The following is an 18834-nucleotide window of genomic DNA, read 5'->3' on the forward strand; positions in this document are numbered from 1 at the left end:
TATAAATGAATGCTAAATACTTAATTGACCGAAGTAACCCCGCCTACTGTGATGTCACATGCATGTCCTCTATAACAAGAATATGCTGTGCCTTGACAAATCTGTCAATTGTTCCCTTTGAGTGAGATTTTTTTGGAATTTGAAAAGTAAAGCAGCAAGTAGTGACAAAGCAAATAATTACTGTTTATTGGCGCAAGCTGGCGGTTTGATTCATATTGTGCCTTTCTGTTACATCACAATCGCTCTATTCACTTGATTCACGTATTGTTACATTAATGTGACATAACAGAAAGATTTCTCATTGACTAGTCTTAAAAGGCACAATATAATCACAGGTAAGTACAAGAATGAATCGATTGCTTCAGATTGTTGCATTTGTGTTACATGAACCTCAAGCAATTGTTTAAATCTCATTTGAAAATCATATCAGCTAGTTATTTTGTATTCCTCTCAATAAAGTGAGCATTTAAAGAAATGGTCACATGCTCAAAAACATATATTTGTGGTTCTTTTCTCTGTTGTTCTTTTCTCTTTATATGGGGAACAGGGCAGAAAGTAACAGGACTTTTTTTTTTTAAATAAAATTGGCAAATTCATGAACCATAGCCTCATGTTATGAAATCTAATGATATGATAACATTGATTACATTCAAGGAGCTTAAACACTGAGCATTGAATTCGACCACCTCAGACATACTTACAATATCATCAAAAATACAGGAAAAGGTGAGAAAAGTTATTTTTGGTTTTCAGGCAACCTTACCTGTGGTCTTAATTGTGAAATGTGGACATTGTGGAGAACCCTTTGCTTGATAATATCATGTATGTATTGTAGCTACTTTTCATGCATACTTATACATATAATGTCCTATAGGCCTGAATCGCACCGATTCGGTGGAATGGCTCTTAAGTACAAAGAGTGAAAAATGCACTTAAGTACACTGACAAAGTATATAATTGTACTTCATTACTTTCCACCACTGACAATTACTACCTTGATAAATTGACAATATTTGAGATTTTGCTTCCACCTATATGCATTTGACTGCGCTCCTCGTCCTAGGCCTATATATTACGCGTAATCTAACAAACCTTTAAATAAAAAACTGTCAAAAATATGCTGTATATACGGAAATAACCAATAAAACATGTCGCTATGGAGCTAAACATACTTAATCTAATAAAATACGTCAGTGAAACAGTTCTTATCGAGCTAAATATACGGTTATAATCGATTAACCATATCACTGTCAAGATAAATACAGATTAATAATCCAATAACATATGTCGGTTATACTATCAAGCTACGTGTAAATGATATTGTAATAATAATTAATAAAAACATTTGTTATAAAACATATATAAATGTATTTTTAGGTGAAGTCTTGCTTGAAACTTATGGTTACCTTGAAACTGCGTCAGCACAATTACGTCTTTGGCCAAACAGCTGAGCGATACGTCACATTGGGGAAGATTTAGCACGACAACGCCACCACGGTGCTGCCATGGTCTAGCAAACTGTTAAACATGAATAGTCTCTGATATAAAGTACAGATTATAGCAGATTTCGAGAAAAAAGAACAAAAAAATAAATGGAACAAGGACTTTTGGTCTTCAAAGCATCGTCTATTTTCGGTAACCGCTTGTCCTATTCATCGCAGGACATACTCGCACACCATTCACTCACATACGCACAATTTGGACACTTTTGTAACTCCAGTTAACCTCAGTATGTACTGTGAGGACACGCCCAGAGGAAACCCTACAATGACACAGGGAGAACATACAAACTCCACACACATGAAGCCATGGTAGAGACTCGAACCCTACTCCCACCGGGGGAGATAACAGGGCTAACCACTGTATCACCCTAATCGCCATCATTTAAAACATTAATTAAGGCATAACATTACTAATACAATTCTGTTTGTACTATTGGTAAAATTCTTGAGAATACTGTGCATCTACTTTTTGTGTGCTTTAGGTACATTGTGGTTTTCTGAATTCTGCACTACTAGAGCAGATGTCCTCTGATACTGTACTGGATAAGGGATTACGAAGATGGATAGATGGCTGAACAGATGAAGCCCTCAGGTGTTGTAATATAGTTTGACCACTGTGTGGCAGTCACGAGTCGTGTAGTTTCTTTTGAACATCGAAGGGATCACACAAAATTTGAATCTTTAAGTGCTAAAACTTACAAAGAGTTGCATTTTCCATATGTAACATAGAAACAGTACTTTTATGATTATTGCTTTATGCGTGGACAGATCAATAGTCACACATACATACATTATTCGATAACGTTATTGTTTTTGAACGGAAAACTAATAGTATTTGATCATATCCGAAAGAATGTGAGGTTTACGTCACGACGCGGGGGATTTTGGGTAACGGAAATCATCATTTTGTTTATGCGCCGTGTTGTGAGCATCGTGCAGGTTTTCTTTTCGGGAGTTGGAGGCTGTGTTTTCTGTCGTGATTCTGGAAAACGTCGCTATGGTATGTCAGTGCTACTGCATCAAGACCTCCCATAGTAGGTCACACAGTCATTTAGGGACAAATCTCGAAAATGGAAGACGGTTTTTTTGCTTTTACCACATGGACTAAATACGAAAGGAAACAGGTTGAGGAGGTGATTAAACCACGCCAAATGGCATGGGTACCTGAACTACAAAGGAGAAACATCACTTTTAACAACGGTCCTGTGTGAAAGTGTGTTCTGAACATTTTCATTCGGATGAGCTCTCAGGCTTCGAATTTTGACCTAAATTGTACAATGTTCTCATTTTGCGCTCATTAGCTTTCTTATGATGTTATGTGAAGTGTAAACACCTCTGTGTCTGGCTGTGTGTGTGAGTGTGTCTGTGGGCTGCAGTCCATACAGGGCTGCAGTCCATACAGGGCCCCTAGTAAAATATATATATTTGGATACTTCACGATGAGCGGAATTCGAATAAATTGCACCCAGCCTAGTTTCCAAAGTCGAGCATTTTTAATTTCCATTTTATAAAACACTGAAATATTTCAAGAACAAATCTACTAAGTAAAGAACTACTTAAAGATGACAGCGAGAGCTTGGCGTGGCCTCAGTCGTGTGTGGAGCAGTGAGTAACATCAGAAAAACGCACAGTTGTAAAACCACAACAAACGCTCAACGATGCAGCGTATGTGTTACTTAGAGTGCTCATCATTCTCTGTCCTGCCAGTGCATTTCATTTCGTTCTTCTGCCAGCATGAGATGTTGAAATGATATAAAGACTTGCATCATTGTATATAACCAACAAAATTGCTGTATTTACAAGGCGTCCGGCATATGAAATGCTGACTGGATGCCATCTTTGCTTTTGAGCTCTACTCATCAGTCAGAGAGACACTTGAAACACAAGAAAACCGGGGACAGGGCTGGAGAGAAGCGGACATGGGACAAAATCCCGAAGACCAGAGTGCTAGAGGAACGTGTGCTCTGCATATCCAGGCATGTGGACGGTAATAATTCAGAATTTGAACTGACTGAAAAAGTGGGCCATTCTTAATAATGCGTTAGTGAGCAGTAATGGACTTTTTACGGCATTGCAGCCAGTAAAGAAACTGAAACCGATGTAATATAAGAACGATCACGTTTAAGGCGCCAGTCTGTTCGCGCTAATGCCATGCAATAAATATCGAGCACAGGGAGATCAATGAAGCCTCGCGCTATTACCGTGAAGCAGCGCAGCACTTTTTCTGGGGCAGTGATAAAAACCAACCACTAGAGGGCTGAACTTTTCTTTTCTATCTTTGACATAACAGCAGTATGATTCGAGGTCATGGGTGTGGTATACAGCAGATACGCATCGCAAAGAAATATACATTACACTTTCTTTAAAATGTGCATAGAGTTGCATATAAAATATGAATGATTTGCTTTAACAATAAACGGAAACGTATTAGAAAGCGTTGGAAAAATGGTTTCTTTGAGCTCACTTCATTTGGAAGTACACCCATTATCTAAAAAAAACCCAGTACACTCAGTCCTTAGCATTTACATATGTGAAGGGAAGGAGTGCGGAGATTCAGGAGGTTGGAATATAATGTTCAACATCAATATTACACTGCAGCGATTCGTATTTGGGCAGAAAGTTTTTTTCAAAGAACTGTAAGTTGGAAAAGAGGTTTTAACAGCACTTCGAACACTGGGTGAAAGCATGGCCCTACTTTTCCCAGACTAGCTTATAATTTATAAGGACATACATTCTCATGGTTACTGTATGCATTAATTGTTAGCATGTCTCTTAGCTGTAGGGAAAGTCTGACCATACAGAAAAGTGCATTAATGAGCTGGCAGGAAAACAAATGGGAAAAATAATAGACTCCCAAGTGGTGATCCAGCCTGAGATTTATGGTGTTAAGCAGAAAGCCGCCAACCTCTGAATCAGGGCACTCACCACGCTTTACCAAGTATGGCAGACCAGATGAATGGTGTCACAGGTTAAGTGAGGGACCAAATTCTTGGGGGGGGGGGGGCTTTAATGGCTTAACCATGTGCTGTCCTGCCTCGGGCTGGTGAAGGAAGGTAGATCTTGGAGCGCCAACATTTGCACGACAAAACAACAGAGAAGGGGACCTTTGTGAGGGTCGGGGGGAGATCAGCAAGGAGGAGTTGGGGGAGGAGCAGATTTCTGGCTGCTGTTTTACTCCATTTGACAGGCCTGCTGGCCTTCCCACTCCGTCACGTTCTCACTCTCCGTCTTTGCATTCTTCCCATGGTGCTCCCAGAATTCCCTGCTTCTGATACCGTCTTTCCCTTGTTTGTCAGTTTCATTAGCTATGGAGACCGTGAACAGCCAATGAGCGGAAATAATGGAGATTAGGGCTAAGCTCAGGGAGGGAATAAATGTGGGAGAAGCAGTGGGACCCTGTAGCCCGGCTCCTTTCAGGGGCAGGACTGCTATGGAAGGGAGGCAAGCCTACAACTCACCTGCTCGTTTCACTTACCTGGGAGCAAATGCATATGCAATATATATAAGGAGAAGGTGGACACAGGTTGCTCACACACCGGAAGCACGATACCACAGTGAGATTCGGCTCTTTAAGACCGAGTTTCAGGATCACACAGAAATATCACCCCTGGAAAAGTGACCCATGGCTCACCTTAAAATCTGGAACTAAATCTGGATGGAGCTCTGGTTGCCGGATTGCAGGAGCAGGCCACTGATATCTGCAATGCAGGAGGGAAGACCATATTTCCTGAAGGAGCAATGCGGAAAGCAGCTGTAAAAGGACATCCTCCCGCGGTCCGTGGCACGCTGCTGGTTCCCCCCTCTGGGAAAGCGAAAGGCCCATAACAGCATTACACGGCACTTTACCTCCTTCCTCCAATCAATAGAGCTCCTGGCATCGTATGCTGAAGATCAAAAACCTTACGCGTTTCAGTTTTAAGATCAGCGAGGTCCTGGACCAAACCCCAGACGCCAAGCTCAGCTGCTCTGTCTCTAGGATCAAATCACACACGGTCTCCTGCTTCAGGTCTTCAGCTGTCTTTCCTAAAAACGCACCTGAGCTGTCAGGTTTCCCGATATCCGATATTCTGATATCAGTTGCCAATTTAAATTAAATTAGGTTAATGCGGTTTCTGTCAAGCTTGCGATTGGTTTGCTGCATTTTGATCTTAGCAGTTGGCAGATAAGAGGGCATGAGCAACCCTCACAGTCATAAGCAGCTGGGAACCCAAAAGACAGAGCTAAGCCTGAAGCTGAATGGGGAGGATGTGATTTAAGGCCTCGCGTTTATCCGTCATCATCACTACATTCACGTCACGGCATTTCGTATCTAGCTAACATGTATTTTTCTTATCCAGTTGAATCAGAGTTAAGAGGAAGACTTTCTTGCATTTGATAGAAATTAGAGATACATACAGCCAGTCACACCGGCACAAAAGCGGATAAGCATTTTAACTCGATGGCGCGCAGCTGCGTCAGACGGGTGTCCAATCGCATTTACTCCGCTACATGCCGTGGTGCAACCGGACCAAGACTTATTAGCAATTTCTAATAAAGGCATGTGACATATCCGGAACAAGGCATACAACCACAGCCAAACAGCACCCCCTACAGAAATGGTGTAGCTTGCCTTTACATCGGACCACTCTGCTAAGCATCCCCAGACCAGTTGCCGCACTGCTTCACTCCGTCAGAGTCGCTGCTTCTGGCCACTCAAATTACATTCGTAACAGACACAAATAAGCATTCTGAGCTTGTTCAAAGGAATGAAGTAGGTCACATTAAAATAAGCACCAGAGAGCATTCAAAGTGGAGCGGTACGTGTAATTTATTGTAGAGATTACAAACTCAGCAGTGTAAGGAACAAGTTGTGAAGGGAGAGGTGAATGTCTGTACAACACACCCCCACGACGGGGCAGCTCAGGCCAGTCCATTCGTCTATGGGAGACATCAATCAATGCTAAGCATGCGCTCCCCCCAGACTGCCCCACCTGCGACAAGTTCCTCCCACCCTCCTCACCAGAAGGTTGCAGTCTTGGTGATTAATCAATGTATCAAAGGGATCTAGATTAGGATATACTTACATGTCTGTAATCAGCAGATCTATACAGTGTGTACAACAGATTAAACAGATGCAAGCTTTGCAAAGATATATTTATACAAAGTTTCTTATTTCCTTCTGTACCCTTACCCCCACAAAAAAAGAAAAAAAGACACCTTAAACTATACAGATGCAGGTTATTTAATTTGCATTAATTCTCAAAAGCAGTGCATTACAGGCAGTTTGTCAGACACACGTGGCCCTTCTGACTGGGCCGTACCACTTACAAATCTGGAAGCGGGGGGGTAAGGGGAGGTCAACAGTCTCTAAAGCCCCCGCTCTTAAGCTTGGTTTACAAAACTCCTTGAGTGCCAAAAGGAACATTAAAGCTGCAAATACAAAAGGCCTGAAAAGAGGTTGCTCTCTTCCCTTATACATATCTCTAGATGTATAAAAACAAAGCTCACGGCAGGGAAATCCTGTGACATGCCTCCCTTTTGAAAGTAGTTGCACTAAAACATGGGGGATTAAAAAGGCCCAAATCTTACGAACTGCTCCCTTGGAACTGGGGGTGCGATCCCAGCAAACCAGTCCGGTCCATTTCCGGACACGGGGTGCAGAAGACCATGCTAACAGCTCAGCTGCAGAGCGCGACTAAATGAGCACACATTGCACTTTGTTAAAAAAAAAAAAAATTAAATTACATTTTTTAATTAATTAAACAGGCTTTTGCTTTAGACAGCCATCCAACCAAAACTGCAGTACAACCTACAGAGTGTCAACTCAAGGGGAAGAGGCTTAGGATTCAAAACCAGTAACACAAGTACAGTAACCCTTAAAAAAGTTTAACCAAATAAATCTAGTTAACAAAGCTAAGGTAGTTTCCTCCACAAATAAAGCCTTTTATATTTATTATGCATGTGATATACTTTTGTAGCTTTTGTTTAGTATTAGAAGACACACAATAAAATGAAATCGGCATAGTTTAGTGCTCGGTTCTTTCTCCTTTAAATAATTATGATACAGTCACACTTCTAGAAAAGAAGATTGTCGGTACAGAATTGCCACAATTCCTATAAATCTGCACATGAAATAAAAACCTCAATCTTCCGGCACTGCACCTACATCTGCGCCCCCCACCCCCCCATAGCAAGGCCAACCCCAGAAAGACGAAACCATTTGTGTCCAATCTGCCCAATATCTCTCAGTTCCAGCTGATTGGCTAAAATCAGAAGGGGTGTGGCTGGGAGACTCGTCTTCCGTTCCCTGTGGCTGGAGTGTGGGGGTGGGCTCCTGGAAGCAGGAAGTCAGGTGGAAAGACAAGGGCAAGGTCATATCTCCCAGTCTGCTCAGCAGATCGGGCTTCGGTGAGCCTGCAATGTCAGTACACGTAGCCGTCTGGGAACGGCAATGCTGCTGCGCACTGCTCCACCCCATCCACTAGGTAGGGGGCGCTCTCATCGTAGTGAGCCAGCGGCAGGGTGTCGTCCTCGGCCCCCGAGGGCAGGCTGTCTGTGTCGGCCTTCAAGTTGGGCCTCTGGTTGTCGGGGAAGGCCATGGAGAAGAGGGCCTCGGGGTCGCACACAAACTTATAGACGTACCGTTCCCCAGCAACCTGGAACAGAGCAGAGCAGACATCGGTCTTTAATTTAGCTAGCAAACCAGAAGGAAATCAGGATGTAAATGGATAAAAATATACGGTAAGGAAGTGGAACGTAAACCTGCCTTTACCTTCTGCATGATTCCCTTCTCATAGTAATAACGAAGCGAGCGGCTAAGTTTGTCATAGTTCATGGCTGGCCTGTTTTTCTGGATGCCCCAGCGCCTAGCAACCTGCAAGAGACAAAGGGCACACACTCAGTCTCCTGGGTCCTAATGCCCACCCCGTGAGGCCAGGGGATCCGAACTGCCACAGGATGCCATGGAAACGTACCTCCTCGGGCTCGATGAGCTTGAACTCCATGCCGCGGCCCGTCCAGGCGATGAAGTGGCCGTTGGCGGGGTCGTCCAGCAAGGTGACCAGGAACTGCCAGAGCTGCAGAGAGCCCCGGCGCTGGTAGGGGGGCCCGTCACGGAACACAGAGGGCTCCTGCTTCACCTTGCCTATGCGTGGGGGGGCAGGAGCCGTGTCAGGGCGGAACGTCACACCAAGGCGAGACATTCAAGTGGAGAGGGGCTCACACCATGTGCTGGGGGGCCTGTCCACCGCAACCACTCACTCCCCCTCCCCCCCCCTCTGAGGCAGAGCATCCACATGCCACACTGTCCACCAGCCCAAACACCTCGCCAAACTTACCATCCAACCGCTCAGGGACCACACAGGTGTCGTCATAGTAGAGGTGTGGCTCTCTGTCAAAGGCATAGCCTAGGACACAAGGGGGGGGGGGCAGGTAAGATTGGGGGGGTTCATAATGTCCCCTAAGCAGGTATCTACAGCTAAGCAGCCTCCCCTTTAAAACGGTGTCAGCAAGTCGACGTCCATCCAGATCAATACCCAAACTGCTCCTGTGACGTCACTCGGTTTCCATTTGCAGCCCTTTGGCCGAGTGACAGGCGACAGCTATGTTATCATACCCCACCCCCCCAAGAACACACTGCATGCTTTACTTACTGTCATGGTTGTTTTGGTAGAAACTAGCTGCTCTCCGAAAGGAGGACTGGCAGTTAGGCACTTCTGCAAGACAGAAAAAGAAATTTCTAGAACCAACAATCCCCCACCACTCAAGCCCCTATTTGTGCTAAAAACAGATTTAATAAGGTATCTTAGGGACGTTCCTGCGCGTCGCTCCACAAGCTGCTCGTTCAATTGACATCAAGGGTGTCATCTTCGCGCTGCCTTTAAATTTCATGACCGTGTTTTTCCCCCCATTTCCTACAAGTGATGCACTTTCAAAACACGCTGGGATAGCAGCACAGAAGTGTGGCCCACTTCCAAGAAGACAAAGGGCTTTCACCAAGAAGCAGGCCCTGGCGAAAAAGCCAGTGCAAAAGTTCAATCTGGGCAGGACAGCCAATCATAAACTACATGCTCAAGGGACGACCAATGAGCTTGAACATTAACCAGCAGTCACGTGACAAGTCCGCACGGCAGCATCTCCACCCTCCCTCACCCACCCTCAGCGATCACGGACGATGTGCTCTCTCCGCGGCCAGCCCCAGACCATCTGTCACGGCACCGCCCTGGGGACCGCGCTCTCCACACTGTTGCTGGGGAGTCTCCATCATGGCCATTTAAAGATTACAGTTGTGACCCCCCAGCCCTGCAAGGGCTGTCATTTTGTACTGTAGGTCCCCAAGACTCAAACGGATGAAGGGAGATTGGTGGTCTAAAATCCCTGGGGGGGGGGGGGGGGGCAGGGTGTCACGCATACGCACACACTACCTTTGTGGTATAGCTTACGGGGAGTGACTGCCAGCCCAGCAGATGAAAGCCCCATCACTCAATCACTAAAAACTTTGCATTGTTGCGATTTATTGTGCCGCGACATGCAGAGCTAAAAATGCTCAAGCTGCGAAGTGCTGAATTCAGTCTGTAAGGCCCCCACACTCAGCCTGAACGACCCCCCCTCATGGACACAGCCATTAAACACGGCTCACTGAGTCGGGGGGGGGGGGGGGGCACAGAGCAGGTCTTTGTGAGTCTTTACGCCCGGGTTTCATACTAAGGTGCCAAAAGTGACAGAGCAGGGCCAGGACACATTCTCACGCCGTCTCACGCATTCCAGGGTGACCCGGCCCTCTGGCACGTCTCCATGACGACCTGCCGATCGCTCGCCGCCACTCACCAGAATCAAAGCAGTAGTCTCGGGGCTCCTGCTTGATGGGCAGGGGGGGAAAACTTGGCTGGGGGGGGCCCATGTTCGGAACACCCTGCTCGGCATAACGGGGGTCCAGCAGCTCCTGTTTGAAGCCCTGGGGGGGCACGGGGACGAGGGGCTCGGACATCTGACGGTGGTAGGCCGGCCGCCCATCACGGGGTGAGGTGCTGGGGGCCTGGGGCGAAAACGAATGGCATCCTTGGGCCTCGGAGGGGGGAAAAGGCAAACAGGGCTCCGAGAGCTGCCGGTGAAACCTGTGGGGGGATGGGGAGTCACCATTATACAGAGAAACACAGAAATTGCAGGAATGCTCTTGATGGCAGATCTGTCACCAGCATGGCAAGAGCTACAGATTGGGGACAGGCAGTCCAAGGTTTAAAACCAGTTCAAACTGGTATAATCGGCAGGACAGATGCTGCAAATGATTTCCTGCACTTCTGGCCCAGTAGCTGCTGTCGGAGGGATAAGGGCTGTGGATGGATGTCTGTGTCAGCCAGCTGCCCCCCCCCCCCCCCCGCAGTATCAGCTGCCCCACATTCCCTGGCGTATCACCGGAGACCTGGCTCTGGGAGGCAGGGCAGGCTGCCTATTCCCACGGGGGTTGCGTTAAACCTTCTTCACCACCCAGGGTTGGGGGGGAGGGGGCATAGGGACTCAGCCGCAACCCCCCCCCCTCAACAAAACATTCTCAGGAAATGGCAAACTGCAAGCCAAACCCCTAACGTGGTGTCTGGGCATAACGACATCCAGCAGGGGCCAAGGACTGACCAGCGGCCCCAGGGACATTTCGCCACCCCCCACCCCCACCCCATCCATGTAACCTGATCACCACGAGCACTGAAATCCCATCACGGATTTGGCAACCAGGCCAGAAATTTGATCCATCGCCTTTTCCTCTGCAGATATTGTCCTTGCTTACATATTTACACAACGCGGCGAGTTTCGGGAGGACAGGACAAGCCGGAGATGCCAGCTCACATCATCCAGGCCCTGCAAGCCCCCATGTGTTGGGGGGGGGGAGGCACAGAGGGGAGGGGACGCTCACTCACCTGTGCTCAGAGCTGTAGGCTGCATCGCCGTGGCTGACAGGCAGACAGGGCACGGCGAAGGGCAGCGGCCGGCCAGGGAGGGGCAGCGGCCTCTGGCGGGTGGGGCCGGGGGGGGCGGCGTGCCCGTGGACGGGACGGGGCCCCTGAGCCTGGGCAGGGCCCGGGGGGAGAGTCTGGTCCTGGAGCGTGACGGAGCCGCATGGGGAGACCGGGGTGGACGGGGGAGTCAGTGGCTTGAACCCGGTGACGGGCTTCCTGTCACAGGCACTGGGGGGGGGGGGGGGGGGGGGATAAAGAGCAATTTGGTGAGCACACTGTATGTAACAAAGGGCTAGCTCACAATTGGGGTGTGGTCTTGGTGCAGTGCGGGGGGCCCCAGAGGGGGATGACCTGGTGCAGCGCGGGGGCAGGGGGGGGGCAGGTTACCTGCAGCTGTAAAGGCACTTCTCTCCATAGGGTGCAAGGCTCTGCTCCTGTCTGCAGGGGGTCAGCTCCTTGGTGGAACTCACTTCACGTTTTATCTTGCTTGGAGGGGGGCCATGGAACATCACTACATAGATGGGGGGAGGAGCAGGTTATTATGAAGCTCATCACTGGACCAAACACATTAGCTGCATGCTGTGATCTGCTGGTCGCCAGTCACCCTTTCCCTGGACGGTGGGTGCAGGCTTCAGCAGACCCACACAGATACACAAACCCCTCACCATCCCCAGTCACTACCATTATATGCACAGTCCAGTTCTGAGTTCCATTACAGACCAGTCAATACTCATGAATCAGTGCGGCTGTAATTTAATGATTGCAAACGATTTTCCCCCTTGCTTTGAAGCCATTAGCCTCTGGATCTGCTCATTGGTTCCTATTAACCACATCACACAACAGCCGGTGAAACCGTATCCCACCCCCCCGCCGCGGGGATGGCAGAGCCCACCCCCCTGCGCTTCTCAGCAGACGTGTGGGGTTACCTCACACGCTGCAAGTCCGCCGCCCCTCAACCCGAACACAGGAGACACGGAAAATCTCAGCTATCGGTTTGTGAACCTGGGACTATGCAGGTTGACGGGCGAGTTAAGGCTGGGCCAGTAAACACTGTCCCCCAGCAACCCGCAGCCCATGCTAATCCACCGCATCGGGCACCACAATGGGCACCACAAATGGGCACCTTCTCCTTCTGCAGCCTTTTCTAGGCTCGTCTCCACACGTGGATCTTACTAGCAGACTCGCCTTCCAGTGGACGGCGGCTGGGACAGGTGGCCCCGAGGTGGCTGGGGGCCTCCCCTCTGACCCCCCCGATCTACAGCCGACGGCAGGCGGCTCAACCAGTGGCCGGGAGTGTCTGTGTGTGTGTGTGTGTGTGTGTGTGTGTGTATGTGTGTGTGAGACAAAGCATGAGATGAGATTAGAGGCCCCTCTCACGTGACCAGTTTGATGCCAAATGGCAGATTAAGCTAAGTAAACAAGGAGAATTGCTCTCCACACGTTTAGAACAAGAAGCGAAGGACATTCAGGGGTTGAGACTTGGCTAGAACAAAGAACACAGCTAAAAAGGAAACAGTCAAAGCATCCATCTGTGTCTCTAGAACTTTGTCCCAGACAAAGAAACCAACCAATCACAGGCTTGTTAATGTACTAATGTAAGGGACGCGTTTAACCAACCCCAGATTCACAATGGCAGCAGGTCCAGGGGCACATTTGATACAAGTGTGGTTGGTGGCTGCACTCCTTTATACCTATTCCCACTGTTATCTGATGGAACCGCCAGCAGGGGATGAATTATTAACCCTAAGAGGGAGGAGGATGGTATTAGCCCAGAAAGCCAGGCCACACCCACCGTTCCAGCAACCACTAATGTAAAATAAAAAAAACAAAAATGTACTCACGATTATCTGACTGGAAATCTGGGACAAACTGTTCATCGTCAGGCACCTGAGCTGTGGGGGGAGGGGGGAATGAATCACAAACAATATACAAATTGAGATATTAGGTTACCTCTGCAATCCAGACTCGAGATCCCCCCCCCCAGCCAAACAAAAGCTAAACAAACAGCTGCGATAATGCAAAATTCCTGGAAGTGACTGTCAATTGAAGGAGAAACATCTCCCGCTTTATTATAGCTTATGCGTTGTACGAAACACTCCATGGGGACGCTGGCAACAGCTCTGCCTCTGGACAAAGTACGGCTTGTGGTGACTGTTCAATTTACAGGGTCGTGACTTCAAGGCAGGCGAACAAACCAAATCTTGCGCCATGTACGATATGCAGGGGGGATTTAATTGTGAGCCAGGGGACTATTAATAGCATTTTAAATGCCCGTGTTTTTCCTCAATCAGCAAGAAGCAAAACGACGCAAACTCCCCCAAAGCTAAACGCTGCCAACAGCCCTTACAGCCCCCCCACACAGCACCGGCATTCTCAAAGCGCAGACAGACAAAACCCAATCAAGACAATTTCTAATTAGCACACTTTTTGAAGCTTGTATCCTGGTAACATGGAAAGCTAAAAATAAGAAACTCTTTGGGAAGGTGGGGAGAAAGTATGGAAATTGGATTCAATTTACGTCACAATGACTTTTTCCATGAGTGATATTCGTGGGAGCGATAACCTCTGCCAACAGCCAGAGTACGGGCAGAGTGATAACTACTCGCGCTTCCATGCTGTGGAAACAGCCAACCCACAAAGAAAAACTGCTCCCCATTCAAGATTAAAACTATCCCCAATTTAATTTTACCCATAAATGCAACAAATGATCAAAGAGCAGCATATGTGAATAAGGCCTAGCGTCAAGGCCACATCTACATGCCACCTATGAACAAACATGGCAGCCCATGATGGGTGATGAGAGAGGACTTTTTGCCTCACCTTCGGCAATCCAAATCTCCTGCAGCTGACTGAGGTCCTGAAAAAGCTCTGCAGAACAAAAGAGACCACCAGTTTGGTATGAGATCATAGACTGCAAGTCATGTGGGGCTTTCAGTCTGTCAAACCCAGACGCTAGCAGACTAAATCATGCATTACACCACCCTAGGAGAATCAATGTGGCTGCACTCAGATCGTTTGTCAAAGGCATGGAGAAAATGGGCGCAGACGAGTATGGGCAACTGATTTAGAAGAGCTGATTCCCACGTGAAATCCCTTTAATTTTTTAACCTTAGATGAGATCGGGTAACCAAACAGCAATACTGCTTATCCTCATGAGTTAAGGAAAGGAGAGAATTGTAAATTTACCTTCTGTGTCTTGGGCAAGTTCAGTATCTACAAACTTCCTTTTTCTGTCATTTACTGGTCTGCTACATGGTTCCTCCACGTGAGATTTATGCTGGGGGAAAAAAAAAATCATATTTATATAATGTGCGCATATAAAAGCACTTGTTTCAGCACTCGTCTCACAAAGGATTACCTACAATATCACAAAGGATCAAACTGCATCTTAAAGCATGTGTCACCAGCTGGAAACGTGATTATCGTGGCATAAGGAAAAATCACGTAGGATCATGAGAGCAGGAGGCAAAGCTCTAGGGTCCTCACAAAGCACCAAGGCGAAATACTCACACTGGGGGCAACCAGAAAAGGGACTTGCTGATCGTAAAATCCATCCATCTCGTCCTGGTTTTCAGGATTTCAGAAACTAAGGGTCTTCGCTTAAAGCGACGGCCGGAGGAAATGTTCACTTCTGTCCTGAGAGCAAATAAAAAAAATTAAAATCACACGTGAGTACACTTCAGTTTCAGAGTCGTATGCAGCCATCCATCCATCCATTTGTGTGAACACAGGAAGCCTGCAAACCATGCCAGATTCACCCCGAAGGTCTGTCCATCCCTACTTTGTCGTCTATGGCAACAGCCCCACTGACCGAGCACGCTGGCTGGTAATGTAAATACAGTATGCCGCGGCACGACAGATTTAAACCTTACATAAGCAAAGCTACCATCTGTGCTGTTACTTGTTGGAGTCGAGCGATAATCACTTGATCGACTACTCAAGGGATATAAACGCACTTTTATTTGGTGCATCTTTATTTAAGGCGCACGACGTGCTGATTAAAGCGCATGTGGTGTACAGAGAAACAGAAGCATTTTTCATTATAATTAGTGACTGACACATGCCCTTCATGTGATGCACAATTAAGTCGAAGACCAACAATATTGTCTGAAGTGTCGGATTTGTTTTAAATACGAAAGGGCCACAGCTGCCGCGACATGAGTCTACGCGGCAGTGAAGTGTCTCACTATGAGCAGGGACGCAGATCTACGGGGAAAGAAGCCAGAAATGGAGTAGCGTGAGTCTCCACATGGACAGCACAGATCGCGAGACACCCACGCCAGCAACATGAGTCATGTTTAAAAATCAACCATGCGTCTTGTTAACAGATTACGTGTAAAAATCATTCGGACTCTCTCACCATGCATGCGTTTTGGATAGTATGTTAGTTAAAGGTGACTATTAATCATTTTTAAAAACAACACTAACAGCACAGACTCAGTTCTGATTTATCCCAATTAAATTATTGCAGTGTCCTGCAGTACTGGAAAACAATTCCATGTATGGAACCAAGCTCTGTGCTCCAAGAGATCAGTTATCAATTAATTTAATCCGGGCCCCATATAAAGGCATAACGGCCAGTCGCTGAGCATGAAAGTTATCAGAAACCGGGCACCCGGCTCGGCTCCATAAGCAAAAGCGATAAAGCTGCGCTGCTCGCACTCCTTATATAGCACTCACCGATGTTTACGCCTAACATTACCAAAGGAAAGGAGCTGGTTAAGAGGAAGCAGGATCCGACAGGTCAGACTCAAACACACTAAACGAATCCTCTACGCACTTCGCAGTGATTTTTGTAACTGGAGGCGCTGCTATACTGGAAAGTTAAATATTCGATATTCAAGATTCTTGCGGTTCTACCAATAACATACCAAATATGAAACAGTCAAAATTAACTATTTTAAATGTAAACGTTAAGTAAAAGTGTGTTACATCGAAAATTCAATAGACATTAAAGTACTATTTAAAATACAAACACAACTTGAAATATTAAATAGGTAAATGACCTGTAAAGCAAATTTTAAAAAATCACACTTTCACGGTAACAGAACGCTTTTCATGTCCAGCCAGGCGAGATGTGAAGTCCTGCTCGCTCACTGTATTACCCTATAGCAATGAAAGCGTTAAAATCTCAGATCAAAGCAATTGCAGTTGACGAGGAGAAAAAAAGCCAAGCCAACCCCCCCGCCCTTTTCCTCAGCGCCCCCACCCCCCTCCCCCGGCCCCTTGTTTTTCTCAATGAAGTGAAACTCGATCCTTCTGTTACAGGAAAAAAAATCCCGACCTGTCCATTCATTAAATCACAAACAGTCGAAACTCGACTGACCCCGAAGGTAATACAAAGCCCAGACAAGCACAAAGGCATATCAAATGCAAACCAAATACTTTTTGGCAGTACTGGAAAATACATTTAAGAACATTGTGTAACTTGCAAAGCCGCAGAAAATGGTTGTCCGAGTAACTGTACACTTGAAGAAAATGGCGTTCGTTTTCCCTTTCGCAGATGCAGTGTAAATCTGTTGCAACTCGATCTAACTTCAAATGTGGCTTATTTACTTGCCAGCCAGAATCTGTTCCGAACTGTCGTTTTTCTGGTACTACAATTATGATTAAACTTACCCTCCGAGATCTGTATTTCCTTGGTCTTGTAAAAAAAAAAATGTGTTAATTGTATATCCGACCAAATAAAAACGTATACGTCTTAGCTCACTGATCAACCGATGCGCGCTCTCCGACTTGCAGAACTTGAATAAGCTTTTCTCAATGGAAGTGCTCGGTTTTTCCCTAGGGCTCCGAGCGGGGCGCTGAAGCACACGCTCATTGGTACATAAACAATGCAGTTCAAGGGAATGGCCAATAGGATTTTCAGAGTCACTAAATTATGCATGGTTCTTTAAGACAGCCAATCGGAGCGTCTGCCTAGTCTGTATTTATGAATGACTGGGTTTCATTCACTAAAAAATGTTTTCCATGGCCGCGGAGTCCCTTAAAGCACTAGGCGTTGGTTCGCTGTGGAAGTAATCTGACCGCAAATTCCACGTGATTCGATCAAAGCTTTACTTTGTTTATCTTTTCTTCGGTGACTCAGAAATGTAATGAAAATGTTTATGCTTGTATTGTGCTGAACGCCACGACAGCACACAAAGTTTCTTTCATGGATGTTTACTGCAGCTGAGTCTGAATATTAACAACTTAATACATTGTATAAACTTATTTTCTGTTTATTACATTCGTTCTAAAATGTAAATAGGGTTACAAACTACTGTTTAATAAACCAAACGGGTATTTTGTTAGAATGCCTTTCCCCCTTCTTTGAATATGAACTTGCAGATTTAATTCCTTAATTTAATATATGACGGAAAGCAAAAGCGATGCACGCCTGCCGTCACATAAATTCTTAGTGTCAACAACCGTCACCTGTTTGTTCTGCCTGAGAAGCATGCAATGCGCCAGTTTGCAATGTTCTGCAAAAGGCCAGGGGGATCGAGTTGAGCGCGCGGTATTCCAAAGGCATAAAATGGCCTCGCAACCAGGTCATGGGACGGTTGGCCTGAGGCTTCAGGAATGCCTCCGTTTCAGGTGTCCCGAACCAGTAGAAGTCAGTCAAATGGCAATTTCCACGTGTGATTAGGACTGTGACCTGCCCCGCTGCTGCCTTTTTCTACAGGTACCTTGGCAGATGCACATTTGTAATATCACATCTGGCCCTCCGGGGGGCGCTTTCACGTACATCTCCGGATTTGTTGTTAGTTTCTGGCTTTATACAATATCAATCGAAATATGGCTGAACTTGGTGTCAAAAGGCAATATTTGTTATGCAGTGTTTTCTAATATGAAAAAGTCGTTCATGAAAAACTGTTCATCAGCAAGAGCATCACGTTTCAGTGAAATGGTTGCACTTTTTGTCCTGGTTTCACCCAAAGGAGGACACTTCCAATGTTTTTAATGAGGCCCTAAAGAGTTACGACCATAAATGCAAAACTAGCTTGTGAGATTTATGCTGTTGCATTTGCATCTCAGGGACGTACTTAGTGTGTCTGTGTGGCAGTAACCCACGATCCTGAGCTTTTGGTGACCCCAATAAGACCATAATAGCCTTTGATATTTCCACCGTCATATTATATAAGCGTAAGCAGGCCAATCTGATGTCCTCTGTGGAAGGCATTATTGCCCTGGGGTCAAAGGAGCCAGCAAATAAGCTGCAGTCATTAGCGCAGCTGTCCCAGGTTAGAGCTATATATAACGCCAGCTCTCCAAGGGAATTCTGGGATGTCCAGCATTTGGCATTCAGACACTGTGCTTAAATTTCCACCTGTTGCAAACTGCTAGTGATCCGAGAAAAGACTGAAATTTTAAAAAGTAATGGGAAGTGATGCGCAGCTTCTGTTATCCTCTACACCTTCTGC

General features: G+C 46.5%; 1 protein-coding gene and 1 long non-coding RNA gene across 8 annotated transcripts; one reads left to right on the forward strand and one right to left on the reverse strand.

The window, feature by feature from the left end:
* Nucleotides 1-2416: 2416 nt before the first annotated feature.
* LOC140578506 (uncharacterized) lies at nucleotides 2417-3948 on the forward strand. Its single transcript, XR_011982734.1, has 2 exons — nucleotides 2417-2502; nucleotides 3353-3948. It is a non-coding gene; the product is annotated as an uncharacterized lncRNA (long non-coding RNA).
* Nucleotides 3949-6291: 2343 nt separating this feature from the next.
* LOC111838178 (ETS translocation variant 5-like) lies at nucleotides 6292-17230 on the reverse strand. Of its 7 annotated transcripts, XM_023800869.2 has the most exons (14): nucleotides 17048-17230; nucleotides 16109-16143; nucleotides 14939-15064; nucleotides 14615-14705; nucleotides 14249-14296; nucleotides 13270-13320; nucleotides 11816-11939; nucleotides 11390-11656; nucleotides 10308-10594; nucleotides 9134-9196; nucleotides 8819-8887; nucleotides 8456-8625; nucleotides 8248-8355; nucleotides 6292-8137 (listed from the first exon to the last, which is right to left on the reverse strand). In XM_023800869.2, the coding sequence occupies exons 3-14, from the start codon at nucleotides 14984-14986 to the stop codon at nucleotides 7904-7906; spliced, it is 1560 nt and encodes a 519-aa protein (XP_023656637.1). In that variant the 5' UTR covers nucleotides 14987-15064; nucleotides 16109-16143; nucleotides 17048-17230; the 3' UTR covers nucleotides 6292-7903. The 7 variants fall into 7 exon arrangements, with proteins under 7 accessions (XP_023656637.1, XP_023656640.1, XP_023656636.1 ...); XM_023800872.2 differs by lacking the exon at nucleotides 16109-16143 and having other exon boundaries at nucleotides 14939-15059; XM_023800868.2 differs by lacking the exon at nucleotides 16109-16143.
* Between the last annotated feature and the right edge of the window lie 1604 nt (nucleotides 17231-18834).

This window comes from Paramormyrops kingsleyae, chromosome 1, assembly GCF_048594095.1.
Source record: "Paramormyrops kingsleyae isolate MSU_618 chromosome 1, PKINGS_0.4, whole genome shotgun sequence".
In the NCBI taxonomy this organism is placed as follows: Eukaryota; Metazoa; Chordata; class Actinopteri; order Osteoglossiformes; family Mormyridae; genus Paramormyrops; species Paramormyrops kingsleyae.

Bases quoted from the DNA above. Each gene is read 5' to 3' on its own strand.
- LOC111838178 (XM_023800872.2), bottom strand. From the start codon at position 14,986: ATGGATGGATTTTACGATCAGCAAGTCCCTTTTCTGGTTGCCCCCAGT. The intron at 8,888-9,133 runs GTAAGTAAAGCA...CTTGTGTCCTAG, and splicing joins CTACCAAAACAACCATGACA to GCTATGCCTTTGACAGAGAG. The intron at 8,138-8,247 runs GCAGGTTTACGT...GCTCTGTTCCAG, and splicing joins GAATCATGCAGAAGGTAAAG to GTTGCTGGGGAACGGTACGT.